This window comes from Lottia gigantea, assembly GCF_000327385.1.
Source record: "Lottia gigantea unplaced genomic scaffold LOTGIsca_11, whole genome shotgun sequence".
Taxonomy (NCBI): domain Eukaryota; kingdom Metazoa; phylum Mollusca; class Gastropoda; family Lottiidae; genus Lottia; species Lottia gigantea.
Window position 1 is genome coordinate 3,344,455 of NW_008707001.1, and position 21,610 is coordinate 3,366,064.

Sequence of the window (21,610 nt, forward strand, 5' to 3'; positions counted from 1 at the left end):
CTACTTCTAAGTGAACACCTGATTGCACTGCCTTCTCTCTTCTCTTCTCGTCCGTGCTCTGCTCTGTTGTGTGAACAAGCCCTAAAAGCGTTTGAAATCCCAAACAAAAATTGCCAACTGTATCTCTGTAGATGTGTAAAGAGATATATATATCAAGAGCTTTTTAGCTTGTTTTAATCTTAATTTCAAATGAGATTTTCAAAATTTGTCCCCAGCGTTCAAGACTGTTACTTTTGCTTTTAACCAGTGGAGAAATATCTGAAATTGCCCGCATTTCTTTCCTAGTTATGAGATCTTTTCTAGAAAAACTTGCTTTCGGGCTGCGGCTGCACCACTGCTTTTAACATAATACTCATATTTAATTTTGAACAAAATAGAAACTAGTCAGATAGAAAATCAATTGATCATATTTTGAAATAATTTGACAACAGACAAAAATAAATTGCACTTTGAATTAAGTATTGTAAACACTGACAATTAACATAAAGGGCAACATGTTGCTAAGATGCTATATTGATATTAATTTGTTAACATGTTATCAAACTGTTGCCATGTGTAAACAGGACCAAATTTTTGTCAATTGCCAAGATGTTGAGCAACATGTTACCGAAAATGTTTTTCAGTGTGTACGATACTTAAATCTAAACATCCAGGTAAACTGATAGGAATTAGACAGTGGATAATAAAACATACATTAACAGTAACTATCACAAGGTAACCTTGGTGAAGCTAAATCGGTAAGTTCTGGTCTCATTTGAACAGACGGAAACCAGATTACGTCATATTCAAAATTTTCCTTTCTCCGCCATTTTGAATTATGTATGCACCTACTATTTTTTTTGGCACATGTGTCTGGTTGATTCCATTAATTCAAAACAAGAAGAACTCCGCAATCCAGCATCGCCTAAATATACATACAATGAAACTAATGGGCTACATTGGGTTGATTGGGATTATTCATATTCTGGCTCAGAAATGATGGAAGTGTTGGTCTTTCTTCAAGTTTATCATACTCTAAATGAAATTCTCGAGCCACCTTCCTCCATTTCACTGCATCGAAGAAATAATATGTCCCCCTTTCGTAAGAATTAGTTTTTACGATAGGTTCCATACCAGGGGCACGTGTCATCCATGTTCTTTCTTCTTTATGATATCTCCAGTCTCGGTTATATCTGGAATAATATAAACTTAAACATACATGTTAGGTCAAATTACAGTTAATCTAGGCCCCATTTCAAAGCAAGATGTCCTCATTACAGACCATCTTCACAATCTCAAGCTAGTACAAACTTTGTACTTATACCTTGACTGCCACCTTCTTGTATCACAGAAGTTTGTAAATACAGTCAAGGTAAACTATTCAGTTTGTACTAGCTTGAGATTGTGAAGATAGTGCAATCCATCTGTCTAACAAGTCCTATTTGAATGATAAGCTTAAGGTTTCAGATTGTTTCTAATCTAGCCTATTGTAACAAAAACTTACAATTCTGCAGCGACTGCCAACTGTAAAACATCTCCACCACTCATATAGAATAAGAAAAACAATAAATCTTCTCCATAACGAAAAAATTTGATTGGTGCAAGCTGTAAAATACATATATTATATCTAATATTAACACAGTAATAGTATTCACAGCTCACCATCAGTATGAGCCTTTAAATCCATGTGTGTCCATATTATAATTTCTTAATGCTTGTAAATATTGATATTAACTTACCTTAAATCTAATATAGATATTAGTTATATATTCTGCTGGAACATGAAAATCTGAAAATAGTATTAAGATAAATATATCTGATTTTTGATATTCCTTTACAAAGCATGACCCTTTAATTAACGGTGTACTCTTCCAATTTATTTACAGAAATTCACTAATTTCTTATGTAATTTTACAGACAACTCACTTATGATCACAAAGAAAAACATTTTGAAGATTATGTGTTAGTATGATTAGCAGTTGGCAAGCAAGATATGACCACTTAACCAATAAATTTTCAGAATAGGCTTGCGGTCTCACAAACAACATTATTTTATGGGTCAGTTATATTTGAAGAATCATGCACAAATATGGACCTTTTCAAATGAAATGAAATGAATGGAGTTTTACGTCCTACTCTTCTGCACCTTGTGGGCTAATGAAGACGGGCAACGCCATGCAGGGTGCCATGAGGGAAATTTTGCCAGGACAGCGGCATTAGCTTTTTCGAGGGATCTTTAACGTGCGCAGCTTGTAGCACACGAGGCCTCGGTTTATTGTCCCATCCGAACGACTAGATGCTTTTTCCATGTCAGCCCCTCTTACCTGCATCACTGACAGGGGGAAACCGGGTTGAAAAATCTGAAGGTATTATCTCGACCTATGCCTTGTGTTTATAATACAAAAGTTCATAAGAATGTGGATGATAATAATATAGTATAAAATAAAGATTTACCTATATCTTGAGGTCTGCAAGGTGCTTCTGCCCACGGAGACTGAAAAGTGCTGTATAAATTTCTGAAATAGGGATTGAAAGGTTTAAATGCATATAATAAATAGGTAAAAAATATCGATCAATGAATTATTATTATTACAGTAAAAAAGTAAATCTTTTAAGTAAATAACTTTTAATATAATGGGGGACACTGATATCAATAATTAGCACCATTCCAATATTCAACCATGTGTCTGTGGTTATTGCAATTCCTCTTAAATAATGCTTACATGATGTCTGACAGAAAATTGGAATAGTGTAAATTGATACACATACATAAAAAGTTTATAAAACTTCATTACAATCCCTTTATAGTAAAAACTTCAAAGAATAGGCTATATATTATACATACTCAGGTGAGTTAAGGTTTAAACCCAGTGTTGTTAAATCTATACCAGGTATTATAGCTGGTACCATTGTACCATCCATGGCCGCTCTTATAAACGATAATAAACCAACAATACCAAACTGATCTGTTACCATACCAGGCGGTATATTAGATATAGTACCTAGTGGGGAAAAACAAACAATAAAGATAGTGGACCACAGCCATATACGCCCACTACGGCATGCGGTGGGTAAATATTCAAGATTTTCGGGCAAGGGCAATAACTCTGCTTCTAACAGTCGAAAATAGCTCACATTCGAACTTGATCTTCGTTTTAAGAATATGTATACACATACCGAATTTCATTTGATTCCATCAAAAAATCTACAAGCAAGCAAATGTAATAGGGGTGCCGACAATATAAGTCCACATAGAGAGATGTGGGCGTATAAAAACAATTTCATCAAGAATTAATGAAAATGCAAACAATATTGTACAATCACATAGAAAACTTCCTCAAGATCAAAATTGTAGTCCATCCTTTTAGAACTTCGATCATACAAGCTGCCAAGCCTTTGAACTGAGGGCCTTAGTCTCGAAAATTTTAACTTGGATTTTAGTGTTCTAGTTCTCTAAGTGGTCAATATCTAATTTTCATTAAATTAACTGTATTTCTTGAAATTTTGGACTTCTTCTAAGTATGGCTATATAAATCTGAACATACCATCAGGATGTGTTTGAATACCACGTTTAGGAATCTGAGATGGTAACATCTTTTCACCTAGAAATTTATTTGTTTCTGCTTTACCACCGAGTTGATCATATAAACCTGTAGTCGGGATTTGCTGAAAATTTTTAAAAAGTTAATCTATTAAGAAACTTAAGTCTTTGAATGGCATTTAAAAATTGTGAGTATGATATATAGACAGCTTTATGGAACAACAATCACTGGTTAAAGTTTTATGCAACGTTTCATAAAACTTTAACCAGTGATTGTTGTTCCATAAAGCTGTCTATATATTAAGACAAGATTAATTTAAGATCCTATCTTGAACTCTTTTGAGCCCATAAAGATATAACTTCAAGAACAATTTTAAAATTTTTATGAGAGTCAATTGGACAATATTAACAGCACTCTTTTGGACTTAACTCAAGACATAACTCAAAAATTTTGATTGATTATAAAACATAACAATAAGATCTCACCGATTTATTTGACAAATCACCAGTAGATGATGATGATGCTGAAAAACAAAATGGTTGCCGTTATTTTAGTGTTAGGGTGTATTGAGACGAGTCTCAATGAAAGCACTGGCCCAGGTCACAGACTTTAGTGACAGAAACAGAAAAATGAAGAATCCAAGACCTTCTGGTTAATAAGCAAGCAGCTAAACAGTACAAGAATGATGAATATTTGACACTGATAAATGACAATACAAAACATATAGCACACAATAATTATTCAAGAAATCTATGAGTAATTCTTACTTTGAGAGCCAGGTAGAGCTGGAAATTCTTCTTGTGTAATATTAAACTCTGGTGTAGAATCCTGTACAGGTTTACTTACCATACCTACTGCAAGGCAATAATAGATATACATAGACAATAGCTCTATTATATAACAACCCTTATGGGTATTTGATACAAGGTGATCTCATCATTGGTAACTCATACCTTAGCTCTGATAGTCTTGCAACAGTACTAGCTCAAAGCCTAGTGTCTCACATACTGACTCTTACAGTATCTGATAGCCATTTTAACAATTGCCATTTGTTCTGAAACTTTCTGATTCATTACAAGCCTTGTAACTCTTTACAAGAACACAAATTCTAATTCAAAACCTGACTCTGGCCTGGCCTCAGATTGTCATTTTGAATGCATATATGCCCTAATGGCTACTGCACTCTAAATTGGATTATAAGTTCAGGGTGATGCAAAATATTTTTGTTATCTCTTTTTTATAAAGGTTGTTAAACACTGTGCCATCATGTCGTTATTTCTGAAATTGACAGACTAGTATGAAACAATAACATTACCATAATTTCGGGGTGTTGGCATACTATTAGCAGGTATTGCATTTCTGTTACCTAATGATGGGAACTCTGTTAAATCAGAAAGGTAAGCAGTCTCTGTGAAAATCAACAATACACTAATCAATATCTCATTATAATTTAGCAAGTGCCCCCTGCACGACAGCACAGCACTAATATTTGATTTCTTATTATTAAACACTATGTCAATATATAATAGACTTTCTCCGTAGAAATTAAATTTATATATAAACCACTTGTCCTGATGATAGTTCAATATCCTAAACATGTCTACGGTAAAAAATGAGCTCCAGATTATTAGTTCATAATGCTTATTTACTGTAAATTTGTGTGTATAATTATATGTTAATCTCTCTCCAATCTTTGACTTAGTCTTAGAAAACTTAGAAAATCTCATGAATATAAATACTTTGTATAAAAACCAACCTGATCTTCCTTGTAAACCAAAACTATTTGTTAAACTCTGTAAACCCTGACTGCTAGTACTGTAACATATAGCAATATCATTTCATAGTTTATAAACACAGTTACTTCAATTGTATGTTGATATCACACTCAATATCCTAGCCAAGTATTCTTCAAGTATGACCCTAGGTCATCCTACTGCTAAGATCGTTTCCAGAATATGCAGTCTATGTTCTCTTATGAAAACAAGATCTGGTTCTCACATAAGGGTATCAAAGCTATATACAGAACATGGATCATTTGTAACAGCAAGAAATGGAGTGTTCACAAGTAGTTTCAATAACCAATCTTAATGACTGGTTTATGATCTATGTCACAAAATGATTTCTTTTCTAGTTTCCATTCTGTTCTAATGAAACTCAGGTTTTTAAAAAAAATATATTATTATTCTTACCTGCCGAAATTAGAGGGTAAAGGAATATTTGGTAAACGTGAATTGTTGATCGGTGGTTGTTTATTTTGACTTTGACCTAACACATTGCGTGGACCTATTGCAGATATAGCACTGAAAATATAACAAGTACATTTCCTTTACATTAAATATATGATATATAGACATAACTGCTTTTTGGGTACTAACATATCCAATAGGTTATTTTAGTATTTGGATTGATAACCTCGGTGACTTCACTTCACTTCAAATGATTATTTGCAAATTTAAGAATAATTCTTGGAAACTATATGAAAAATCCACATGATATGTATGTGCAAAAGAATGGAGGAGAGCAAAAGAAAGAGCTCAGTTGGCAGTGAGTTGGATTGAAATCTACTATGAATCTTCCTAAAGTTAAGAACAATTCTGATGCCATAGCCATTGTTCGCTTTCAACTCTACCACCAAATCCATTAAAACTTACCTATTTGGTGAATGTTGCTGCTGTTGTTGAGGCATTCCAATAGGAAAATTAGCATTTAAACTGGTTGGGGTCATGTGACCTGAAGAATTCCTGAGGAATCCCCCACCTCCGATAGCTCTCTGTGGTAATGGTAATGCTGAAAAAAACAAATTGTCCAAACAAAATTGTATAATAGTGGCATTATAAAAGATGGTTTCTGATTCTAAAGTCATGAAAGGATATGCACAGATTCCATAGCAGAATCATTTGTCAGACCTATTGAACTTTATGTGTGCATGCATACATACGAAACATCCATATTGGAGTTAAGTCTAGAGTTAGCGTCCTATCTCCTATTTCATTGGTGTATAATGCCCTTTTCATCTGAAACATGCTGACTATTTCTAACAGTCCACTATATCTAGTCTAATTTTAACATCAGTTTGAAACATACAGCATAGCAGTTTAACATTCTTAACTCAAATGCTTTTCCCCCCATACACAAACACAAAAGTTATAAGCAAACACAAAAGCCTACTCATGAGCTAAGGTTTAGTTAATATCAGTAAGAGTAAATACCTGTTTGTGGACTATAGAAACTACCACCAAAACCTGCTGATGAAAGATTAGATGGGGACTGAGAGGACATCATCTACAAATACAAAATAATATCAATCAAACCAAATCTTAGACGACTTCTTCAAATTGAGGTACACAACATACTCTAATTTTACTTTCATATCCTTCTTATCACTAGGGAAATAAATTTCTATTTTTAGATTATGGACTTGCATCATGACTTAAAACAGCAGTCCATTGATAATACTCTCACTATTTATAGACATACAGGTTGGTCTTTATACATCTTCAATATATTGACTTCCAATTATTACCAGCCATTTAATGGCATGAATCTTTCTGTACTATATTTTGACCTTTTTGCTTGTAATGTGATTGTAATATTGCCACCTGAGGGATAATCCTGACTCTTTCTGTGTATTTAATGCTATATTGTGACTATGCATTTTATTATCATTTTTAATCCATATCATGTTAAGTTTCTATTGTTATTGGCTATTCATACAAACATGGGCAGTCTATGATGTTTGAATGACTAGAATCACTTGACCATGTGACAATATGGACAAAGTTATGGTCAACAATTGCCGTCGTTAAACACAGTTATATAATGCAGAGAGCTAGAGGAACTTTCACTAAGTACACTAAGACATCTTGCTAAAACAGTCTTACCTCTCTATCTGGTCGAAACATAGCCTGATTAAAATATAAACTGGTTTCACTGTCTTCATTATCTTCACCAAATAAGCCCTGAAAAATTTTACATCTTTTATAACATGTCAAAGGAAGTATTTCATTGGTGATCAAGGCTGAAAAAGATTTGACTGGCAACAAAATCCTCCCTTATCTAGCAAATGAACTCTTCTTAATACTAACATATTGATGGGTAAAATATATATGTGGGAGAGCCCAGTAAAAGTTGAAGGGTGTTGACTGGCACTGGCTAAAAGAAAAATTTTATATTCTAATTCATTAGTTACTTGAGGTATCACAAAAACAAAGTATTTCATGACAATTCTCATTCAAAATGTAAAATAAAACAATGTAACAAGAACTGTCTCCTACCAGTTTACGAGTTCTTTGAGGCAATGGTATCTGCATACCACTGCCAGCGCCTCCTACATTTGTTTTCTTCCCAGCAGGCGTAGGTTCATTTTTGTTCATACGAGGCATATTATACCTGAGAGAAAAACAATGATTATTCAATTAATTTCTTGCATGAATATATATGCATCCATGCTATTAAAAAGTTGCAAAAAAATGGAAACCGATAACTCAAACACAATACATTATTTTTGACAAGTTACCATTGTACAAAATATAAAGTTAAAATTCAAAATTAGATACTTGATCTGTAGTCAAATAAATCGTGTTTTTAAAATCATGAACACTAAATTATTGACAGTACTTAAAATGTTTATATCATACAGTTCCCTTTTGACTTTTAATATACACTAATTTTTTATATGATATTGAAAATTGAATTTCTTAAGAAACCCAAAGCCCTAAAAAGTTTACTTACTGACTATTCCAGGACAACTGGTCATTTCCCAATCTAGAAATAATAAAAATATTTTAACATATTCTTATAGTGCAGCTGAAAGTTCAACCCACTGAGCAAAACATTGTTTCATTCAAGACATGAATGAGAAATAAAATCAAATCTTACAGTTCATAAAAACTGATTCAAACCAATATGATAGAAAAAGTAGTGACAATACTTACTGTCCTGATAAGTTATTACTGGTATATGAAAATTGTGACATTATAACATTCCACTATTACACTAATATTATTTTAAATAGCACTCTTTTCAGTCTTTATAGAGCACTTCTGAAATACAAAATATATCAAATGAAATGACAAGAATGGGGTTGTTTATGCTTCTCTTCTCGCTTTTGCAATTTGCAAGGCTTATGCAGATTTAGTCTCTTAGTGTACTAATAGAAGCCACAACTCTCCGAACACAGTTAAAACTGGTCCCCCATTCCATCTAAAGCTTTACACCAAAGGAACCTGTTGGAGCTATTGTTAACTTTGCATCTATTGGTCAAAATTCATGTCATACATTACTTCATTGGGGTTCCTAGTTGTCAACACTAAATAGATGGTGTCTCCCTAAATCCTGCAGTCAATATTTTTTTGACCGTGAGAATTAGTCTAAAACCTGTTGTTAGTTTAGCAATAAGCGAACAAACCAGTTTACCAGTTTTCTAACTCAGTGTGCTCATTTTTTTTATTATTATCTTAAATAATAGCAAAGCAAATAAGGTATTCACAGGCTCTACTTCACTTTTGTATGCAACTCTTTCCAATTTTAACTTTTTCACCTACAGTTCTGAAATACCCATAATCGGCATCCACTTGCAATAGCCTAGTGAAAAGGAAAGAGGAATAAAGCAGAAGCAGTGATTGAGAGAGACTTTATTCAAATATAACTCTTGACTGGTCTATGTCATAATCTATTGTCATTGCTGTTGAGGAAGAGGACTAAAACTGATCGAATATTACAGAAGACATAAGCCATATTTCATTCGCCATGTACCTTTTAGAGTTGTCCCCTAAGAAGCTCCCACAATATTTATCAGAAATTGTTACCTTTACGTCGAAAGTGTCAATTGGAATTTTCTCTCTTTTATTGAGTTCACCATATTGAAAATGGAACTCTTTAGAAAATAAAATAAAAAATGGTAAAATAAAGAGTTCATTCCCTTGAAGGTTTGTGAACACAGTTAAATATTAAGTTTATTTTCGCCATGATTCTAAAATACAGCATTTTGATTTAATGGTTTAATTTCTGTTAAAAATGAGTTGCATCCATTGATGATAAACGTACCGAAAGTCAAAGTAAAATTCTTCAGTCTTAAAATAATAAACCATTTATTCGTTACCTTTCTTTAACATTGGTGTAAAATTGTACGATACAAGGGAAGATAACTGTCGTTGACTACTAACTTTTCATTGGAACTTGAAACTTTTTTTTATGTAATTCAATAAATAAGCATTCTTTTGACCGTGACACTAAAAATGCTTGTTCCCGGAAGATTAACGCTTTTACGGCTGAAAAATCTGTACAATCGAATAAGTTTCAAATATGTTTCTCAACAGACACCGAGGAATCGTCCCCTTTCCAGTACTGGTGGTAAAAGACTTTCGAATTATTTGCTTCTAACTTTTCCAGCCACCACATTCTGCCTTGGAACATGGCAGATCAAAAGATATAAATGGAAGCAGGAGTTGATACAAAAACTAGAAGGGAGGCTATCATTGCCCCCTATTGATCTACCAGAAGACAGTTCAGAAATGGAGAACTTGGAATATTTCCGAGTGAAACTAAGGGGTAAATTTGACCACAGTAAAGAAATGGTTATATCACCAAGACAAGATTACAGTCCCAATGTTAGACGAGGACCCTATCCAGAGCAAGGTGGTCATATTGTTGTGCCTTTTGAGTTGACGGACAGTAAAAGAAGGATTTTAGTGAACAGAGGTTTTGTTCCGTCTCAACAAATCCCTCCAGCCAATCGTCTAGAAGGTCAAGTAACAGATGAGGTAGAAGTAACAGGCGTCATCAGAAAAAGTGATAAAGTTAGTAGATTTCTTAAAGGTATGAATAAGCCACTGAAATATGGATACTTTATGGGACGAGATATAAAACTGATGTCACAACTGGCACAAACAGAGCCTATATTTATTGATGCAGAGTTATCCAGTACAGTTAAAGGGGGGCCTAAAGGAGGGCAAACTATTGTCAAATTAAGGGACGAACATTTACAGTATATATTTGTGTGGTACACTTTGACTGCCTATATGCTCTATAGATGGGTTAAATTCAACAACATGCCGAAACTGAATATGATAAAAACCTTGCAATCAAAATTTTGAGGCGAGAGATAACAAGACATATATCTGTGAATCTGCAGTTAATAATGGTCTCATAATGGAGTGGATGATGCAAAATTAGTGATTCTCCAAAATTTGTACCATTAAGGATTGATGAAAGGTCTTTATTATTTCATATTCTAATAAAGGTATTGTAGGCTACATAAATATGACAAATAAAATACTTTTCAGCTTCTTTAGTAACATAATTGTAGCAGAAATGTGAAATTACAACTCACTTCAAGGAAGCAGTCATTCTTGTTCCAAGGTCTCCATATTTATACATTATCCTGTCAGAAATGTACAGATAGAAGGATTAAAGAATTCAGGAAAGATCTTTTGGTGTCTTTGATTGAAGGCATATCAATACTAACCTTGCTTGAACTTTATATACAAGGCTAACTTATTAGATTTTTGTTAATCTTTATCAGAAGAGAATATATAATTTTTTTTATATAAAAGTGTTGATTTTTTGATATCATTCAATACTGCATATAGCAGGGTTAGCTGTCACATGAGACTATATAGGGATTCCAGAAAAGCAGCATAGCTCAATGACATCAGCCACATGGGGGTTGGTAACATGGGTTCTTATTTTGGGATAATATCTGTCAATAATGTATTGAACATTTCAATCAATACTGACAGTAAAAAAAAACTGGATTGCCTCTCTTTACATAGTTAATGGATCATATTTGGTACATAGAATCCAGGTCTTCCACATTATAGGGCTAACTATGCAGGAAGGAACACTCAAATAAATTTATAATTTATTTTGTATGTATAACAAGAAATTGTATTTTTACAAAAGACAATTTATAAAATATAATGTTATGAATATAGAATATAACAAACTATTACTATAAGAATTGAATGTAATGCCGTATCACTTTATGTTGTTGTATAATAAACAAAGTAAGAAGACATCTTTTAAAAGTATTTTATACAACAAGCTTTCATCATCGTCAAGATGACCTCATCAGGTGAAATGATTTGGAAAATCTTCAAATCAAATCATTTCATCTGAGGAAGTCGCCTCGAAGATGACGAAAGTTCGTAGAATAAAATACTTTAGTTACACTTAAAAAATGTCTTCATACTTTTATTATAAAACTAACAATATCTAATATCTTATAATCAAAATAACAAATAGAATTTATAAACAATAACAATACATATTTTACATTTAATTCTCTATTAAAAGAAAAGCAAAGATGTCCGGACCCGAGTGTTGAATTATTATAGTTTCAATAGATAGAAAAGTTAAAACAGAACCTATATCGCTCCTCAATTGATGTATTGAGTACTATTTTAACAGTGAAACACTTTTACATAAAAAGAAAAATATTGCACTAAAAATTTTTAAAATATTACTGGAAGAGATTTTAGCACCTGACACTCAAAGCGATAAGAAAATATAGAATAAAATATCTGAGAATTCTAGATAACTCTTTTCATTTAAAACGAAACATGAAATGGTGGTACAAGCTTGCTTAACACATTATATGTGCATATCTATACATCAAAATATATTTATATTTAACCATATACATAACAAAACCAATAAATTATATAATAGATGAGAGGAAAGAATATAAACAAAGAACAATATTATACAATAAGGCACATCTGATGACAACATGTGTAAATTGCGTTGAAACATATATATATTCATGATTGTTACGTCAATCAAATAAATGGCCTTTATCAATCCGAATACAGATTTGTTACTACACGTAGAAGGTTGGTAGGGTCCCGAGAGCCAATAGACACAAAATATGTTGAATTACTTTTATGAGAAGTGTGCTTATTCCATAATATAGTCTTGTATTTGTGATATGAACTCCTCACTTTGAAATGTGGTTCACATCTTATATGAGATGAAATACTCTTCCTATCAAACCAATCTTGCTTTCTTTACAAAAGTGATGCAGGTTTCTGATTTTGTTTTAAATGAATATGAATCATAATGGGGTAAAGGCTATCACCTTTTTAAACCCTGCACATTATATAATATTAACAGCAAAGGACGGATTAATATACACAGAGTAAGGTACATTCACTCTTGCAACAACAACACCAATTCCATTTACTCAAACAGAATACCAATATATTTTCAGTCATTAGCCAATATTTAATAATTGCTCTAGATCTAAATTAATTATATACACAGCATGGTTCTCCAACTGGACCAGCACTTTTAATTTGACTATAGTTGTATCTAAAGGTGCGGGCACACAAGCAGTCTTGGTCACAGATTTTCGTGGCCAATAAAAGTCAACGACCAACTGGAAATTTTTGTCTCCTCGTGAACACGTGCCAGAGGGTGAAACTACTGACAAGTTGGTGACAAAAATCTTACACTGAGAACGCCTGTGTGCTTGCACCTTTAGGTTTAAGATTTCATGTGATTTTTGTCTTAAAAACATTCTTTTCCTAATTTGTCCTGAGAGTAGAATTTTACCCCACGCAAAACAAACCTTTTGAGAAAAGTTGATTGCAAGATTTTGAGAAACTGGGAACCAGAACGTCTGCACTAAAATGTCTTGAGTTTGACAATAAAAAAAAAAAACATCAATCTTGATGTTAACAAGTTTCAAAGTTTTTGTTTCTGTTGCTGCTTTCTCTCTAGTCGTGAAAGTTTTACTAAATTCTGAAGAGCAAACTCATTTTGTGGTTCAAGTTTTAAAACTTTATTATAATATCTTCTGGCTTCTTTAAAATCATTCTGTAATGATAAAATGTTTTTTCAATATATTTAAAGGACTGATGAAGATAGGGAATAATAAGCCTGAGATATGTCATACAATGTGTAAATTTTGAATTGAATACAAACATATTAAAAGAATTGAAATGAGTAAAGATCTTTAGAAGGATATTAACCTTGAAGTTGATAAAATACTTACTTGAATATGTAATATTCCACCAATATGAAGATAAGCTTGAGGATAATTTGGTTCAATATCAAGAATCTTATTAAAATACTGAAATAAATAAAAATATTTTTATAGATTTTATAATTTATCTACAATGCAGAAGTACCGAATGCCTTATGCTACTTTCAAACTAGGCATGTTAACTCAATATGTCTTTTGAGAGTCTGGCCACAATTTTATAATCTTAATAATAGAAAAAAATCCATGCCCTTTATATCACTCATCAAACCCAAAATATCCATCCAACAATGCTCAGTTCTTGGGAACATGACACTTGGGGCTGACAAAGAAGTAAATGTGACCATTTACATGGATCATATTACTGTAAACAGGGAAAGACACCCATTCTCTGAGTTCCATCGCTCTCATCAGCTACCTTTCCACTTGGAGTGCTTTCATTGAGCTCTTTGGCTCTTTATTTATAGAATGTACCTAGAGAATGACAACAACAAATAAGAAATACATGTACCAAGTTTAACAAACATATATTTAATATGAATTATGTAAAGACTTACTTGTAATGCTGATTGATATTCGTTTAATTGTTGATGTAAAGTACCAATATTAAATAATAATGTAAGATATAAATCTTGTTTATCTGGTATCTGATGACTAGTTTGGTGTAGAGCAATTTCTAAATATTCTATTGCCTATAAAATAAAATTCGACTTTTTTAATTTCTCTTAAAAATGAGTTTACAGCCTATTCTTTTCAACATCTAAGGGTTAACCTCTTATTTACCATATTTGGACCAAAATGAAATACAGAGGCTACGCAAGACAACAACCTGATCATTCCAGATTGCCCCCTGTCCTGTTATGAGCTGGTACATTTTTCTCTTGTCTATCTTCCTTTTACTATCAGGGCTCTGACTAGCCAACCCTTTGGAGATAGATGTTGCTTGCTGGTGCAAAACAGTTATGGACAGTTATATATGCTGTATATAGGCCTTCAGTGTATAGGGATACAATCCAGAATGAACAGTAATCTGATTAGTTATACATAATGTTTTTAGACTGAAGTAAATAAATTTGACGAAAAAAAAGTCTGAAGTGGACTAAGTGAGACCTAATGAAATAAGTCAATACCTTTCTTTTGTCTCCTTTTTTGGCACAAATGTTTCCTATGAGTTGCAGAGCATCTATATTTTGAGAACCTTGACTCAAGACATTTTCAACCACTTGAGCAGCTTCATCCAATCTTTCTTGAGCAAAGAGAACTCTAGCCTGAAATATACAAGTTTTTGATCAATAGATTGAATTACACTTCATTAAAACATTAAAATTGGTTACAGACTGTACAATTAGAGATCCCTCGACAGTTGAAAATCAAAAATGCCGCCGTCATGACAAAATCTCCCTTATTACCCACTGCATAGCATAGCCAGTCTTCATCAGCTCATTAGGTGCAAAAAGGTAGGAATTAAAATCCATGAATTTCATTTCATTAAAATTGGATAAAAAATATTACACATCTCAGCAGTGTGCAATGAGTGAAATTTTTGCCAGACAACAGACATACCATGTATGTAGCAAATAAGATTATCACATCCTGGGAAAATATAAGCAGTGGGTTTGTATAATTTCTGAAGAGAATTTCTGATGCCACATCTAGTGCTATCGAGAGTCAGTCTGGTGTCAGCTTTCAACCCTTATCAGCATTGTCAAAGATCATGAGATTGCGCACTGACTGTAGCGCATACGCCTTCCCAATGTCAAGGTATTACAAACTAATCTTATAATGCAAACTTCATCTATATTGCTTAAATGTGCCTAATGATGTCAAGGTATTAAACAGAGTTTGTAATAGCATGACATTGGGAAGGCCTGAGTTTTCGGTCTCTCCACCCTGGAAGACAAAACATTTTCAATTTCATCAACTACGAGCACATGAGGTCATATTTATTCGGTGCATTTTTAAGATGATAGGTGATTTTTCAAGTCGGTCAATCAATCAATCTATTGATACTTACATAATTAGTAGCAGCCTCCATATTATTAGGGGTTTTCCTCAGAATGGTTTCAAATGTATTCAATGATTCAGGTACATGATTAGTATAAAAATATAATAAACCTAGTTGGTTCTTTAAATCATCTGTGGGGTTCATGGACCATGCCCTGAAAATTGGATTAGCAGTATTTAAATACAATATATCTAAATGATATTTGGCAAGAGCTCATCCAACTCTGTTGACCTCTACTTTCAGTTTCAGGAATAGGTGCTACAGTATTTAGAATATAGACTTGTGAGGGAAGGAACTTTCTAAACTTTGATCATTCATTTCCATTGTTTTTTCACTTTCCACTTTTGGGCTAATTTCATGTCAACCCTACCCATTTATTCCTTTCCTTTACGACAATCTTTTAACTTTAATTAAATTATATCACAAATTCCCATAGAAGGGGAAAACAATAAAAAGTATATACTATTGTCCTGTATGTTAACATTTCGGCTAATTGCCTCTTTAAGAAAGACTTAAGTAGCTTCTGATCACATTTTTCTGTCTTTCCTTTACTTATATAAAGTTTTATTTTCAATCTCTAAAGCTTTAAGATCCTTTTAAAAGAATTCAATATTAGTTACCTTTTCAGCAAGTCTTCTGCTTCTCCTACATGACCCTGAGAACGTAGTGTAGATGCAGCATTAATCAATGATGAGATAGCTCTATTGTCCAAGGAATATGCTGTTAAAAAACTTTTCACTGCCAGATTGTACTTTCCTAAAATATGTAATAATACAATGTAAATTGACTAATTGTTGAGTTGAGTCTTGGATTTCAACCACCTTGAATGGCGCATTAAACAGGGCTTTCCTGTTGCAGGCATATGACAATGTCAGTGCACATCAGATAATATAGCCAAATAAAGCTAAAATATGTCCTTCAAATACTTCAAGACTTCGAGCTTCACGGAAAGTCGATGACCAAGCACTGTTTTTTCATTCCTTGTTTTCCCAGGGTCACTTATGCAAGTTGGTTGACATTGTTTTCTACAGATTGTGACCATGCGATACTTTCGACAGTTTGCATGTTGCAGGCAGTGGCATTTCTACAGGGGAGTCAGGAGAAAAGAAAACAGACTGGCTCGGGTTTGGCCCCCCCACTTTCAAATTTTTTAACATTTTACATAGTGAAAGACTTTGCCTGTGGCCCCCTTGGTAAATTTTGTGACCCCTTCACAGCCCCCTCACCAAATGTTTCCTACAAATGCCACTGGTTGCAGGGACTGACAAGGAAAACACACCTCATCATTCCAGTGTGAGATTGAAACACGGAAGACCTCTCCACAGTTGGATTTAGGCACTAAAAAGAAGGCAGTATAACTCCATTTTATTTCTCATATTTTAAAAAGATAAATGACCAACCTGAAGCCAGATGATATGCTCCATGATAACTATGTACATTATGTGAAAAAGGTTCTGTTTTCATGGCTGTCTCAAGATATTTCTTTGCTTCATCATTTCTATTAGTCTCCATCAATAATTTAATAAAGGACAGTATGGCGTCAGAATAATTTGGGTCAATTTTTAATGCCTGTTTAAATTTTGATTCGGCTTGGTGCTCTTTCTTCTGGGAACTGAAAAAAAATAGTTTGAACTATTAACATTGTGATTTCTTTTTAAAACCTAAGCATCAAGTAAACTATAAATAAAATAAAAGGCAGAAAAATATTGTATTGTACCTGATATTGAATTGCACGTAATGGCTAACTTATACTGTCTTGATGTCTGGCAAAGGACATTGCTCCTCAGGGTCATTTGAGCAGCAATGTCAGTCATGTCCGGCAAATAGAGCCAAATCAACAGCCCTGGTGACCCCCTAACACAATGTCAATCACATGAGCTTTTTTTCGTTCAGAGATGATAACAGCTTTGTAAAAAAAAAATGTAGGCCTATTTGTTTAGTTAAAGGTTTATGCATGTTTATCTATGTTTGACTAGAGGGATGATTACCAGTCTTCAAACTGATTTGGGATGATCATGAGACTGGCCTTTTTTTAATGAAAAAGACATGTAAGCCCACCTCACACCTTACTACCCTTCATTCTAACTCAGCTTATAAAACCACAAGGGTAATATTCTCCCTCACCCCAGCCATCCCGCTCCCAAACCTTACTGTCCTTCAACCCATCCTGACTTAGATTATAAAATGACAAGGTTATACCCTCCCTCACCCCAAACCTAACCCAGTTTAGGAAAGTAGAAGGTTATACCCTCCCTCAACCAACCCCAAACCTTAACCCATCCTAACCTAGCTGATTTTATTTATTTGACCATAAGCCTATAGTTCACTAATATATATACAGTTCATAGTTTACAATATAATTATGTACAATATTCGATGTTTTATAATTAAACAAATAAAAATATATATATAAATCATTAAGTTAGTAGGTGAACTAATAAACGAATGTATCATATTTAAACTGCAATACCATATTTGTTTAAAGCTGTATTTTCAAAATAATTAAAATAAGAATAATTGTAACTTACTGATATATATTACCAAGATTCACCAGAGCTCCTTTATGTTGAGGATTATGTTTCAGAGCTTGATTAAAATGATATTCTGACTGTGTTTGGTTTGATAATATCGTTCCTAGATTATTATGAACACTGGAATATTCTGGATACAATCTACAATACAAAGAAAATTTTTTTTATGCTGACATTGTAAAAGCACATTGTCGTTCGGATAAGACAATAAACCAAGGCCTAATGTGCTACAGGCTGTGCACATTAAAGATCCCTTGAAAGTTAATGCTAATGCCGCTGTCCTGGCAAAATTTCGTTCATTGCACACTGATAGAGTTTAAGTCTTCATTTAAGAAGTAAGAGATGTAAAACTCCATTCATTTCATTTTTCATAAGTTACAATGGGTGTGTATTATATTCGCAATTATACTGTATATGAAGCAAATGAAATAGATCCACACACATACATGTGTAATCTACTGATGTTGTCTGATTTCTACCACTTTTGCATGTTGTCCACTGCTCTACAGACGGTGCCCAATTCTATAGATTTTTTTGTTTTTTTCGAAACCAAATTTTCACAGGACCTACTGTTTTCAATGTACAAATTCTCTACGATAAATCAACAAGATATCTATCATTACTTGTATCTTGATTGCCAATAACACACGTTAATCTCATCACTTAATAATTTCACTCTTGTCTAATTAATTAATCCCCCAAATCAAGATGTTAATTTGATCTACACAACTGCTTTCATAAACATAATCACAAAGGTATAAACTGCAAAGCAGTACACTAACACTTCTTTATACTTCATTTTCTACTTTTATCTCAAATGAAAAAATTGAGGAATTAAAGGGAGAAAATGTACAAGTACTTTCAAGTACCTATTTTTTGACACATGCAACTTGAGTATATATCAAACTAAATGGAAAAAACTTCATATAAAATAGGATAGCATGTCATTATACATTTTGTCCTTTGATATCTGAAGTTATTTTAGAGGCACAAAACATATCTGTTATCATCTCACTGTGCACAATACATTCTTTTATGTCAAAAAACTTTTTCATTTATTTTTTATTTTTTTGTAAATCTATTTAAAAATATAAAGACAAACCTAAATAAACAGTCATACAAATTAGAAATATTACAATATAATGTAAGTAATATCATGATCTAGATGAGAGTAGATAGTAAATATGAGGCCAATATACAATAACTTTAGGGTTGGTAAGTTAAAAAAACTTGTTTAGGTGATGTACAATTGTCTTGAAAACACCTTGACAAATTATGTACTGGTAACACAAGCTCATAACAAACTCAGTGGACAAAACTTAAAATTATATAGAAAAGTATGTCACTATACATATTCTCTTTTGAGATTTAAAGTTGTTTCGATGCAGAAAAACATGTGTAAACATACACAGATATATTATCATAATATATTCTTCTATGTCAAAGGATACTTGTCTAGATAGTGAGGCTACAAGCCCCTGATATAGACATACAGATGGATTGTACATGTTTAATCTGACTTACAATAGATTATCATATAATAACTAACAGACAGTTTATATAACATAATAATTTACTCTGTTTAAATACACTTTAACATGTTTGTGTTATTTGTCAAGTTACATGTTTTTATGCTAAATTTCATTCTGATGTCAAATGATATTTGCAATAGTGGAGTCATAATCTTGGGAGGGAAAACGCAATAATGCTAAGAGTACCTATACACAAGTAGGTATCACCTGAAAATTTTCATCATACTTAAAACTTACTTAATAGTACTAAGCTAACCAGCACTTGTCAATGAATACTCCTTGCTTGTCCTAGGCCCCTGCTTTCTAGAGTTTTATTCCCATTTGACATCAACACCTCAACACAGAGGCTAGAATGTCTCTTTCCAATCCTGTGATTAATTACAGTATATAACAAAGCTCTTGCCAGAAAAGGTAAAATAGGATGTATCAGAGTAACAGAATTAATCATTTCAGAGCGAATGCGTTCAATTAATACCAGAAGTGTGTTTTGTCCCCATTAGGATGTGTAATTAAGGCTAACCTGTGTAACCTCCCAATGAGACTAATTATCTATTTATTAATTAACAGTTTTTAATTCTAAAAATCTATCGTTTCATACCTCAATGATGTAAAATAATAAATTTAGGGCAAAACGACGTTATTTTAAGGTATTGAGCAAGAAAAATAACAAACAGATATGCCCAACTTTCCTAAATACACTTTCTTTGAGTCTGTATTTCTCACAAAATCTAATCCAATGGCAGAGGAATATCTCAGATAATAGCGAGTCAGATGGATGTCTCAAGATATTAAGTAAAACTATGATTCGGTTTCCCCTAAACCTTTGGGAAAAGCATTATATTTTCATGAGAAATATCCCTCTCAAAACATAAATCAATTGTCAAGTAAGCAGCATTGGATTGATTTAGGGTCACAAAAATAAACCTTTATCAATCAAAAATAAAAAAAAATCATTCGTATTTTAAAACAATATTTATATAAAGAAATAAACATATTTTATATTATTTCCACTTCTATCAAAACAGTCAAGGTTAACTCATATATTTTGAAAATCATTTTCATGAAATAGGATGCACTGCAAATTAAATAACACTGCTGTTGATTCTTGTTATTATAAACTGTATCCTAGTACAGTTATATTTAACATATTATATTTCAATATATCTCATTTTAAAACATACAAGATATTGTAAGCAAGAGTCAGATTTTCTTGTTTTAAAGGGTGGATCTTATATCTCTTGTCAAAATATGCATGGCTAAGGTGACAACGATTTTTCTGTTGAAGAATAACGGTTAATCTTAATGGTGATAAAAGAGGAAAAAGAGTTTTTATTGAGGACACTTACACCTTTAGTTAGTTTCTCCATTTTGATTTTCAATTCAACGTCTGTGGTTTCTCTTCATCAAGAAGAATTTAACCAAAACTATTTTTGTAGATTTTGGTCTATAGTTTTAATTAATTTGAGCTCCTAACATTTCCATACTACATAACAAATCAGACTGCTCCATTAAGCAGGGGAAACAGGGATGAGGGAAAATCTATACTTGGAATAAAAAAAACTTCTATTTCACTTACCTTATTGCCTGTGTATAATGCTGTATAGCTTGATGTATCTCATTATTATCTTTTAAATAATTACCATAATTATAATGTACTTTAGCATTATGTGGCAACGTAACCACCCCAGACCTACAATATACAATATACTTTTCAATTGATAATCTTGGAAGTTTTATATTCAACCATAGCTGCAGAGGAGCATCAAATGTTCCAAAAGGGCATGCCCTGTAACAATACCTTTATTTCACTGGAGCTCGATCATGGACTCAAGAGCTTAAAGCTAACCAACTAATAGTGTGCCTTATGTTTTTTTTTCAGTTACAAAACAATTTTCTGTTCAAGATGAAAACTAGGCAGTTAAAACCTGATGACAATCTGTATCTTATTGTACTGTTAGCAGTATTAAAGTCTTTGAATGGCATTTAGCAATTGTGAGTACGATATATAGGCACAGCTTTATGGAACAACAATCACT

The 21,610-nt window shown here is 32.7% G+C and overlaps 3 protein-coding genes across 3 annotated transcripts in view; 1 reads left to right on the plus strand and 2 right to left on the minus strand.

Moving 5' to 3' along the window:
* Nucleotides 1-925: 925 nt before the first annotated feature.
* Nucleotides 926-4,400, minus strand: LOTGIDRAFT_109934 (hypothetical protein; the record flags this gene model as incomplete). Its single annotated transcript, XM_009047217.1, has 8 exons — nucleotides 926-1,172; nucleotides 1,484-1,584; nucleotides 1,719-1,768; nucleotides 2,434-2,495; nucleotides 2,825-2,981; nucleotides 3,525-3,645; nucleotides 4,007-4,044; nucleotides 4,289-4,400. The coding sequence occupies 8 exons, from the start codon at nucleotides 4,398-4,400 to the stop codon at nucleotides 926-928; spliced, it is 888 nt and encodes a 295-aa protein (XP_009045465.1).
* A 5,284-nt stretch (nucleotides 4,401-9,684) lies between these two features.
* Nucleotides 9,685-11,069, plus strand: LOTGIDRAFT_185379 (hypothetical protein). The gene has a single exon (XM_009047218.1). The coding sequence runs from the start codon at nucleotides 9,758-9,760 to the stop codon at nucleotides 10,613-10,615; it is 858 nt and encodes a 285-aa protein (XP_009045466.1). The 5' UTR covers nucleotides 9,685-9,757; the 3' UTR covers nucleotides 10,616-11,069.
* A 2,139-nt stretch (nucleotides 11,070-13,208) lies between these two features.
* LOTGIDRAFT_230260 (hypothetical protein) overlaps nucleotides 13,209-21,610 on the minus strand; it is a gene marked incomplete at its 3' end in the record, with an annotated part of 29,581 nt that continues 21,179 nt past the window's right edge. The window contains exons 10-18 of the mRNA XM_009047219.1: nucleotides 21,151-21,264; nucleotides 18,040-18,183; nucleotides 16,912-17,123; nucleotides 16,132-16,267; nucleotides 15,521-15,665; nucleotides 14,637-14,774; nucleotides 14,064-14,198; nucleotides 13,519-13,596; nucleotides 13,209-13,340 (exon numbers count right to left, since the gene is read on the minus strand). Coding sequence (XP_009045467.1) covers nucleotides 13,209-13,340; nucleotides 13,519-13,596; nucleotides 14,064-14,198; nucleotides 14,637-14,774; nucleotides 15,521-15,665; nucleotides 16,132-16,267; nucleotides 16,912-17,123; nucleotides 18,040-18,183; nucleotides 21,151-21,264 — 1,234 coding nt within the window. The remainder of the gene's footprint in view (nucleotides 13,341-13,518; nucleotides 13,597-14,063; nucleotides 14,199-14,636; nucleotides 14,775-15,520; nucleotides 15,666-16,131; nucleotides 16,268-16,911; nucleotides 17,124-18,039; nucleotides 18,184-21,150; nucleotides 21,265-21,610) is intronic.